Source organism: Homalodisca vitripennis, chromosome 5 (assembly GCF_021130785.1).
Source record: "Homalodisca vitripennis isolate AUS2020 chromosome 5, UT_GWSS_2.1, whole genome shotgun sequence".
Lineage (NCBI taxonomy): Eukaryota > Metazoa > Arthropoda > Insecta > Hemiptera > Cicadellidae > Homalodisca > Homalodisca vitripennis.
Window position 1 is genome coordinate 180620977 of NC_060211.1, and position 11895 is coordinate 180632871.

The following is an 11895-nucleotide window of genomic DNA, read 5'->3' on the forward strand; positions in this document are numbered from 1 at the left end:
GACGATCATAGGACTCTATATCCTAGAGACGATCTTATTTGCCACAAAAACAGGGCACGCAAGAACTGGCGACATCCACCCCTACAACACCAGACATAGAAACAACTTCCTCCTTGACCCTCATCATCTGACTCTGTTCGAGAAAAAAACCATCGTATAAAGGAGCCATGTTCTTTAACAATCTACCTGACTACCTAAGAAAGCTTCCAGAGAAGAACTTCAAGACCTCCTTAAGAAGCTGGCTGCTGGAGCATCCATACTACAGTGTCCAGGAGTTCCTTCAGTGGAGGACAAGCACTTTGTAATTTACATACACTGACTCATACACTGATTGTGACATAAACACTGACCTTTGTTCTATTCTCTAAGAATATGTTCAATAAAGATATATTCTATTCTATTCTATTCTACTTGTCTGGTAATAAATCCTCCATGTGTTGTTTGCAGATCAACAGTGACTCCTGGATTACCACTAATTTTGAAAAATAACAATAGCAATTTAAAGATATATAAATGGCATACAGTAAAAGTATGTTTGGCTTAAAAAACAATGAAAAAGCATGTTCACGTCTTTTTTTTAAATAATTCTGATGAATGATTTTTGAACAGTTATGATTTTTTTACATGTAATGGAAATGTACTGTCCCAGCATGACAGACCATAGTTTAATTTAGACTGAACAATTGCATGATACATTTTTTTTAATACATTGTCAAGACAAAGTTTCTAATAAAATAAAATTTTCTAAGAAATGCAAGTAGATATGTTCTTATTGTTTTTAAATGTACTTTCCAAAGAAGATTTTCATTAATTTGGAGTCCCAAATAATCCACAATGTTGCCCTAAGTAGGGGTGACAAAATCAAATTGATTCTCTTGACAACTATAAACTTATGGTACTTCAAAGGTTAATCATAATTGAAAGTTTGAGTTAATGAAAAATTGATATATAATGATTTCTGAGCACTTAATGCAAGTCCATTGTTACTAAACCATAATCGAAGATAGTATAGATCTTGTATTCAATTCCACATAAGTCGAGTCAAAGGCCTTCATGATAACCAAAAACAAACCTGATGCTTTGATCTTTTTGTATTATTCGAATTTAATTGAACTTCTGATATAACATTTTGTAGAGCCATTTCTGTATTCATTTCCTCTCTAAAATACAGGCACAGTTTTGGCAATTTTTAGTTCTTCAAGAAACACTCCCTCGCTTATACTCTTAATAAAACTGTGTTAAAACTGGAACTATGTGTGATGAGATATTTTTTTATTATGAAACTAGAGATAGAATCAGTCCCATGTGCCTAATGCAGCCAGATCATTAGAACCACTAATAAAAAATCTGTTAAATTCATCCACAATTAGTTGCTGATTGCTTGGTAATTCACTGCCTATCTCTAGTGTTCATGATTTGTCAACAGATTGCATCGCTGGGACTTGGCCACTGAACTTGTTCATTATATTCCACTGCTGACTGGGTTATTTGAGCATTTATCAAACAACCCCTTGGAATAATGCTTTTTCGTATCTTTAATCCACTTTGCAATCTTCCTGCTAATTATGTAAAATTTAATTTTTAATTGCTCATTGGTCGGATCGTTACTAATTCAAACAGTCTATCTTGATCAGCCATGACCATTTGTTATCCATGGTTTCAGCTTTTTAGATTTATTTAATTTAACTTATTTTTTAATTCAAATTTAGAAAGCCTTGTTTATAATATCAATAAACTTATTGAACAAGCTGTTCACGTCATTGCTCATAAATACACAATCCCAAGATTCAAGCTCTAACAGATTCCTTAACATTTTTAAGTCAGTGGAATATCTACCCTTAACAAGCAAACTTTTTTTAGTCTTGTCTACACATACAGACAGGCAGACAGTGTCATGATCCGTTAATTCTGTTGTTGACGAAATATTAAACAGAAATATTTCAGCCTTGTTAATGGAACACATCATGTGGCTTGATAGCCGTTTTACCACAAAACCTGAAATTAGGTAAATAAATTAAATAGGAGTGTTTAATAAAATTATGGAATAAATTAAGTACCTGAATAATGAAATGGATGCCAAATCTAATTAATTGAATACTGAAAACATAATTTATAATAAATAAAAATTTAGACTATAACACAATTTGGTACAAGGCAGGATGATACAAATATTTAAGTAAATAATACATATTAAATGAATAACAGATACACATACAGATTAAAATTAAATAGCTTTGAAATAACTTGAGGTAAAACATTGATAAATTAGTGGAATAAAATAATTGAAACATGTGGGGAAGAAATGAGAGTACAATGGGGTGGACCAGAATGCTGTATGAAACAGAAAAAGAGATATGTAGCAGGTTATGCATTAATCACTTACACCTGGAAGTAAATATCCAGTAAATAATACATTTCTAGATGGACTGTCAGTATTAAGAACTAAAAGAACAATTAGTATACTATGAAATGAATATAGATTTCTTAAATTCATTTGTTATAAATTATCTCTCATCAATGTTCAAATTCAATATAATCTTTTATCATACTGGTTATACCAAATATCTTGGAATATTTATTCAGAATTGTTGTTCAATTCAGTAAATAAAATGTATATAATTACTGACACATCCACCAGAAGAAGCACCCGCAGTTCTGTGGAAATCGTAAGGATTGTTGGTCTGGCCGTAAACGTTGTTGCGAGACTCTTGCCAGATGAACTCTGGGATGTTGGTGACTGCCAGTAGAATACCTCCTCCTGCCTTCACTCGAGCCACAACTGTGGAATCTTCACTCGCCTTGGTACCTTTCCGGGACACCAGGCCCATTGTGTGGTTCATGCCTGCAAACTTGACATCGTTAGAATGCTCTAACTGTAAAACTTGTACTGTACAAATAGAAAAACAGTCTAGTATTAAAATGAGAGCAATGCAATCAAAAGTTGTGGTGAAATAAAACCCAAATTCTACTCTTTGATTAAAGCTTGTTTAATGACAATAGATATTACAAAGGATAATACGATTTCACAAATTTGCCATTGTTATATGTTGCAAAAATAAATCACTACTTTTGAGGTCAGTCTACCACCTTCTGTGGTGCATGAGACGTGTGTTGTGTAGTGCTCTTGGTTCTGTACAGTGATATCATTTGGGTTCAGTTTTACCAGTATGATATTCTTGCTGTTGGTGTACCAGAGATATTATTTGAGTTTTACATGTACAACACATTATGTTGTTAAATTTAGTTTCATGTGTGGCAAATTCATTACCACCATATTGTTTTGTAGTATACTGGAAATGCCAATGGCCGAGTGGTCTAAGACATTGGACTTTGGGTCTGAGTTAGAGATAGCGCCAATTCGAATCATGTCTGTGACCATTGCACTTTTTATCAGTACCAACAACCTTGTACTGTATCGACTCTCCCCCTTATTCTGTTTGATAAGATCCTCGCACATGCCAGTGGCCCATGAGGACAGACAGGATAAGGCATAAAAAGGGATCGGCTTTTCCTTAAAAAAAGTTTTATAAAAATTATCCTTCGTGATAAATCGTAACTAGGCGAATATAATGAAAGACTGGTATATCAGATTGCATGTGTTCATACAATGTGTGTTAATAAAATTTAATTTAAATTAAAATGCTGAAAGTTTTGAACCTGAACTATATTGGTGGTGAGTTTGTTAGACACTGGACATACGACAAGAGGTTTAACCTCAATTGTCACACGTTGTAAATAAGTACAACTTTATATATATATATATATATATATATATATATACATTTCTTGTGTTCGTGTGTATGTGACTGAACTCCTCCTAAACGACTGGACCGATTTTGATGACATTTTTTATGTGTTTTCAATGGAATTCGAGAATGGTTTAGATTCACAATTTGGTCCACTGGAAAATGTTTTTTTAATTACTTTTTCATTTGTAAGTAGTTGTTGATTTTGGAGTGTTTTACATTGGATCTGGCAGACTACATTACAACGTGAAATACAAAGTGAACTGATACTTAACAGCTGTTAATAATTTCAGCTGAAGTTCATCAAAGAGGCAGAAACATTTGTTTACATTTAAAATTTAGAAAATTATTATTTTAAAGTGCTTGATCAGTAGTGTAATGCAGATTGCATAGAAGAAGTTATTAGATAATTTTAAATTTAAATTGCGCTAATGATCAATAAACTATCTAATGCAATGAAAAAACTATTAAACGTTAGAAAAACCACCTCATTGTACAAAGCTGTGAATGTTTGCACATAAAGTAATCGAATTTGATTAGAGATTATTTGATCGAAGGTAAATGAAAAGAGCCAAAAGAAGACGCTTTACGATCGAAATTGGTTTTCGTTGATACATTTTCTTGACCGGAGCACAAGGAAAACCCCACAATATTGGAAATATCTTAGATAGAAAATTAATCTTAACAGTCCGAATTTGATTCTTCATAACCTAATTAGATTATCGAGATCCATGTATATAAATTAATTGTATGAATAACTTATCAACACCTAGCAAAAACCACGAACGATAGAGACAGGAAATATAGGGCGCATATCTTCATAATGCGCCCAAGAGGCTCACAAAGGAACGACTATCAATTATCTCAGGAGTGTTTAAGAATGTGACAGAAAAAGAATACGTGAATTTCGTGTTTTTTCAACAGGAAATTGCGTGCGAGGCCGTGGGAAACTGCTAGTATAAAATATAAAATTCTACGCAAAACTACCACTCTTGAGGTTTGGATCTGATCTGTCAGGAAAGTAAAACGCTACGTCTTGAAGATTCTCCCCCCCCCTCACATTATATATTACATTATAACATTGCGGCTCCGACTGGTATATAACGGGACGTGACTGTTGCCTTACTCGTACTTTGTTACGCAGTTTTGCATGTTTTTACTGATAGGTACTCTATTATTTGTAGTTTATTCAGCCTGTTAAAGAATATGCAGACTCCTAGCAAGTTTTCGATTGGATAATGGGGTTTCACATCGCTATAATCTACAAAGTCAACTTAAAATTTTGAAATCTAATGACTAATTTAACATTTACGGAACGACTATCAAATATCTCAGGAATGTTTAGAATGTGATAGAGAAGAATACGTGAATATAGTGTACTGTTTTTCAACAGGAAATTGCATGTGAAGCCGCGGGCAACTGCTAGTTTGGTGTAAATTTGAAAAGAAAATATTATTCATATTTAAATATATACACAACTTTAAACATGTGCCACCACTTGTGTAGTTTGACAGCCAACCCACATCTTATGATGTCACTGAATTTGGACAATTAAATTTGACCTACACACATCTGATTTTATACCCACTAACAACCCACCAAGCCCACAACAATCAGAAATTTAAATGATTTTTAAAATGGGGTCTACATGACTCTTGGCTTTAAAACAGTTCTAATGCACCACTTAATGCATTCTAAAAATTTCAATAAAATTCTTGCCATCTGAGACCCCCCCCCAAAATATCACCCCATATTGTAGTATAGATTCTACATTGGAGAAGTACGTATTACCGTGAGGAGCACCTGAAGACTGCAGACCCGGGAGAGGCGGCTCAGAGCTAAGCAGATGGAACAAAGACGTTGACAAACATGTTCCATGTGGAAGTCCCAACTGAGTGGCTTGTCCACGGAAAGACCAAGAAGCTTGGTGAAAAAGCAGATGATTTGCATTTTAAACATAAGTCAAAAGTAAACCAATTGTTTTCTACTCTTAATTTTGTGGACTGGATGACTGAAGGCAGATCGTTCATGTAGATACGAAAAGTTTGGCTCAAGAATGGAACCCTGAGGGACTTCATTACTGAGAACTCTAAATGTCTGACAGATACATTTTTAATCACTTGCGAGTTGCACAACTTTCCTCCTTCCAGATATGAGGGACTTGAACCCACGCACACAATAACGCTTGCCCAACAAGACTTCATGTATAACACAATCGAAAACCTTATTGAAGTGAAAAAATGTTCCAATAGAAACTATTTTGCTGTCCAATAAAGTAAGGACAGAGTTAATGGATGGAAATAGTGGCTGTAGTGGTGGATTTGGACTTGATGAAAACATGTTGCTGAGGACTTAAAGAATTATTTCTCTAAAGAAAAGATAACAAATTTTCACTCATTTTTGACTCTAAATTTTTAGAAAAGCCTGATCTTCCATTGAGCCTGATTTGAAAATGGGTATGGTTTTCCTGACTATGAGAACTGATGGAAAACTTCTGGATGAAAAAGAGATGTTGACTAAATGTGTGAAAACAAGGGCTACAAAATAATGAATGTCATCCAATGGAAAAGAACCGAGATCCCTCAGCAGCCTTACCACTCCCCAGACCTCGGCCACAGAAACCTCAGAGATGTAGATGCTATGCGAGCTGGAGAATATAAATGCTGTCGCTCTATCATCATCAATCTGAGAATCTGATAGTTTTGTGGCAGTATTTGTAAACTATTCATTAAAATAATTAACAATTCTTCTTTTATGATGATTTATTTACTGTAACATTTCATTAAACTATGTTCCATATGGTTTTAGATATGTTATTTCAATTTAAAACTTTATTGTCATAGTCACTCAGTTTCTATGCTTTTATCAATGCCTTTTGCAAATGTTTTTGTTGAGATGTTATTTCAGATGAGACCGATCCTTTGGACAGCAATAAGAGGTGGTTTAATATGATTTTTAGTTCTGTAATTATGTGTGATATCCAATCTAGTTTACGGTTTTTCTTAAGTTAATTTCTTTCCTTATCAAAAGAAAGCGAATGATGCTTGGGCTAATTTAAAATAAAAACTATTACATTTACATCAGAAAAGACCTTTAATAGTCATAACAGCTTACCAGGCTGTGAAGTTATTAAGAGACAGACACATGCTAGTATAAAACACAGCTGTTTTATAACACAGCAGGTAAAACAGAACAGATTTTTAGTAATTCTATTTACCCAGTAGGGATCACTTCTGGCTGGTTTATACCTTCCAGTTGAACCTACCACTGGGAACAGCAAAAACCAATGTGTCACTTAAATCAGGGCAACCATGGATGTCCAGGAGCGGCACATCACTAACCGCAAATGCCAAGATTATGGGGTGCAAGGGTAGTTTGATAGGTTTAGTCTACTGCGGGAAATGACTGTTGGAGTTGGTGGGGTCCGTTCCCTAAGTATCAGAGGTTCTTGCTAGCCTCAACAAGGGTGTGCCATCCCTGCCTGCTTTGACTGGAGAGGCTGGTTCAGAGTTGGCCTCCCCTTCTTCCGGGGGGACATGACTTTGAGATTAGTGCCCTAATTCTTCCTCATGGATCTCGATAGGAGGCAGCCCCTACCCCTAACCTTACCCATTCTGAATATCCTGTCACTCCAGACGACTAAGTACAATTTTTGAAACCAACTTATGAAATGGACCTTTTGAAGATTTTGCTCTGGTGATGCTGAATGATGAGTGTATCTCTGTTTCTGCAGGAATACAGGTGATTGATTGTATGTGGGGAAAGATTGCAGTTTTTTTTTAATCCAAAAATCGAGACAGGAAGTATGAACAGTGAATTAGGTTTTCATGAATGAACTCTGCCCCACAACTGTCATAAGTACGGCCACACCACATCACTCTAACAGATTTTTTTGTAGTTTAAAAACCCTCCAGAGTTAACTGAGGCTGCTCCTTAAATGATCAGGCCATAGGTCAAAATAGAAACAACAAATTAAAAATTGTAAAAATCTATTTTTTTATTTATTAAAATAGGTTTAAAAAAATTAAAAATTAGAAATGTTTTGTGCTCTAAGAGGTCCATATAGAGCTGTCACTCCAAAAGCAGCGCTTAGGTTCCAGTATTTTTCATAACTGAGGTTGAGAACAAAGTGATGACTTTCAAGTTCATTATGTTTTCATTTTAATATTTGGAAGATTTCTAACAAACACTGTTTTAAATGTATTTAGTTTTGCCAATGTATAAAATATTAATTATTAAATATAATGAAGATTAAAATATTAGTACAAACAAGGTTAAACTACAGGCTGAACTTCACTGTGTATAAGAGAGCTGTCATTAAGTAAATAAGAAAGAAAGAAACATGCTTTAGTTTTACAGATTTAAAAAAATTACAAACTCAGTTTGAAGTTCTTTGCATCACAAACAATAGTGGACCACTGTCTGTCTGGTTGCCATTATTATAATGAAGTTGTGGCTTGATATTTTTACACTTTTAAACTATTTATTAACTAGCTTCTAAAAGATGAAAAATAATATAATATATTGCAACTTCTTTATTTACTACTATTTACGTGGACATAAATACCACTAGCCATTCCTGAGTAAAACAACTTTTGTAAATCCATTTTTGTCCTACACTACTAGGTTGGCACTACTGCTGTTATAACAGTCAGTAACAGTATCATATCATTTTCAAAAAAATGTTTAAATGCACTATTTAGTACATAAAGTGTTGAGGTTTAAATAAACACTGATTGCAAATTATTGTTGATTTAACTTTCAAATATTAAAAAAGGTAAGTTATAAAATAGTAATTTATGGTAAATATATTACAACATAAAACTATTTATTTCAATATTATCAGATCAGTTGATGTTTCCCAAGTGAAACATATTATTTATTAAAATTTGAATTTATTAAAATATTATTGTGTCATCATACTAAGAAAGGAGTTAATCAATTAGAAAGTTAGCTTCAGTAAAAAATAGATGTTTTTAAATTTAAAAGATGCTTAATGCTGACACTACCTGCTGCCTGAATGCTCTCTTTACAAGTGAAAGGGACTCCAAGGAAGGGTTTGTCACGTTCGAGTTCGTCAACTGATAGAGATGTAGACTCTAAGAATTGGTCCACACTCCGAGCTTCTGCCAGTGCCTCCTGGAACCTGGAGTCTACTACACAGTTGAGGTCTGCGTTCACCTCCACTATACGATCTATGCAGGCCTGGACCAGCTTCTCCGACGAGAGCTGAATCATTGATATGTAGCAGATTGTGTTAATAATAACTCACATGTATATTACAAGAGGGTACAGACTAAGTTTTCAAAGATAATACTAAATATTAACAAATTATGACAGTTGTTCATCCATTAATTCATTATGGTGTTATAATCAGCTATTTGAACTTAGGACTATCAAAAAATATCAGAATGACGAATTTCAAATGTTTACATAGGAAAAGTAATGTTTAGGAGAGGGAAAATCAGCTACGAGGGAAGAAATGACTCACGCAGATCTAAGCTGTATTGAAAACAGACCATGAACATACAGTGTGGTGAAAAAATATTGTGTAAAGAAAAGCCAAGGATGTAGCCAGCAAGGGGATCCAAGGGGTCTAGACCACCCCAAATTTTTAGTTTTTTTAAATTACTTTTTTAGCAAACGATTATTATTATTTAGATAATTCAGTATTATTGACATGTATTGCTAAATTATGTTCTCAACATTGAAATGGGTCAAGAACTTCTTAAGGAGCAAAAAAGGGAAATATCGGTTGACTGCACTTGTCTTACTCTCTGTCTACTACAGGAAAGTATCAGTTTCTCCAGAGCAAGTACTAGATACGATGGCTCAGAAGTCAAGCAGAATTTTACTTTTGTAAAAACTTGTTTACTTATTACCATTCCTCAATGTGAATTTGTACACTATGCACTGTGTTTTACAGACAATAAAAACATATATTTTGTAATTACATTTCTACATAAGTGTAATCAATTTCAATCATTAATCCTGCACAGCCTGCTAAAGCAGTGCCTCCACAATTATGAATATCAATTGTCAACATAATCTATTCAGAGACGTAAAACTATATTAAAGTTTCAAAAATTTGAATGTTTTTGGGGGAATGCCCCAAGAATGATCTTTTACAATATCTTTTATCAGTGAAGTGGAAAGTTTTCTATCAGCTTGTGAAAGATTCATGTTTATACATAAGTAAATAGCTAACAGTTTACATCATCTCTACTCATTTAAAATTTCTTAAACAAAATTAATCACGTGATATTGAATTACCTGTTTTGTTCTTATTTTCGCAGCCAGAGAAGAGGCACTGTTGATCAGAAACGGATGTTTAATTGGCCTCAACTTGTTGCTCCTTGCACCACTGCAGTAAATAAGCCGAAACACTAAGTCAACTACAGTGTCTATGATGTTGTGCATAACCACAGACACCCACAACAAACAGGACATTCTGGATCTATATTTGTATCACCTCTTCATGTCTGTGAACATAATTTAAATGTTAAATAATTATAATTATTTTCTTTTGCAAATCTGTAAGACACTACACCTAACCATCCCCAACCTCTTAAATTGTATTCATTTAGAATAAAATTCTAGCAAGTTTGAGAAATTAAGAATTACGTTTTAATTTGATTTATTAATTAAAATTTTGAAATTGTATTCTTAAAACTACAATTGATACAGTTATAAAGTTAGTCAGTCAAAGATACATCAACTTCTGTAGAAAGAGAAATATATATATATATATATATATATACATAAGAAAATTTCTGAAGTAGAAGAGTTTTGCAATTATAAGGTTATGTTTGATTTTAAATATAAACAATTCTTCTTTTTTAACTTTCCTAAAAACCACTGAACTTCTTACTCTTACTCTTATAGTATTATCTTCTTAACATTACAAATAAAACATTTCAAAACGAACTGATTTGACTTGTAAGAGATAAAAAGTCTTGATATACACTTACAAAGTAATCAACAGACTGATAGCAAGGAGTTGAGTAGAGAAGCAGGTGATATCTCTGTCCCTCTCACTCACTCTGATTATGCTCTCTCTCTCTCTCTTCTACAGGAACAAGTCAGAACCAAGGGCATGACTTGTAAGGTTGTATGAATCTTCATGCAGCATTTTGTCATAGTCAGCATTGATTACCCGCATAATTAGCCTTCTCCAGTGCTGAATTATGTAATAAATCCAGATTAGTAATGACTGGAAGTTTACCTTTACCTGCTTATTAAATATTATTTATAATTCTAGGCTTACTGTTTAAAAAGTATATTATATTATAATAACAAAAACAGTAAACTGTTTTATAGTGATTTTAGACGGTTTTCCTCGTTTTACTGGCCTTGTATGATAATATGCACCTACTTTTCAACACAATGTCTAAGAATATGGGCTTCCTTGGATTTTTACATATACAGGTATAGTTGAATCAATTTATAAGTTACTAGCATTTCTTTATGTATTCATCTTCTGAGACATTGACCTGTTGGTAAACTAATTTTTTATGCGTTTTAGCTCCTGGGAATTCATATCTTCTCTTTGTTCGGCTGGTTTTACAAACATATTGATATCTAGAGCAGAAATAATTACAAAACTTGAAAAAATACACTTTAAATTCATTGGAAAAAATGTATACTATTAAATACATAAGTTTGAAAAGTATACATACTATATATGCCCCTGTAAAATAGATAAGTATGGTATGTCACTTCAAAATAATGTGTTTGAGAAGCAGTATTATTTACAATGACCGAGATAAACAATATTTAGCTTTCTTTATTATTAAAACCATTATTTAGGCGTGACTTGTATAACGAGTTTACCTCCTGATGCTACTTTAATACAAGGAACAACTTAAAATTTTAGTATCCCCACAATAATTTCTCTTTATTTGAAAAAGCTCACCATAGATGGCTTTAACAATATACTTCCTCATGTCACTTGTCAAATGTTAAAGACTGTAAAGGATAAATTGGTGAAGGAAGGCATATTACTCCTTGGATGAGTATCTGCTTGAGAGCTGGAACTAATTTGCTGCACCCTCCCGTTTTTAATAAGGTGCAATATTTTAATTTTTTATTAATTTTTAATATATAATTTGTTGTAAGTGCAAATTTATATACAAAGTGTATTTTAGCT

At 33.3% G+C, this 11895-nt stretch overlaps 1 protein-coding gene across 3 annotated transcripts in view; it reads right to left on the reverse strand.

The window, feature by feature from the left end:
• Positions 1 to 10883, reverse strand: part of LOC124363258 (fatty-acid amide hydrolase 2-like) — a 30744-nt gene extending 19861 nt beyond the window's left edge. Inside the window, exons 1-4 of one of the 3 annotated variants that reach the window (XR_006922536.1) lie at positions 10718 to 10883; positions 10020 to 10228; positions 8756 to 8975; positions 2628 to 2842 (exon numbers count right to left, since the gene is read on the reverse strand). Coding sequence is in view for 1 of the 3 variants with exons in the window: in XM_046818464.1 (XP_046674420.1) it covers positions 2628 to 2842; positions 8756 to 8975; positions 10020 to 10196 (612 nt within the window). In the remaining 2 variants the exon portion in view is untranslated. Of the gene's footprint in view, positions 1 to 2627; positions 2843 to 8755; positions 8976 to 10019; positions 10229 to 10507; positions 10689 to 10717 lie in introns of those variants that run through there. The other 2 variants (XR_006922537.1, XM_046818464.1) reach the window with 2 other exon arrangements.
• Positions 10884 to 11895: the final 1012 nt, after the last annotated feature.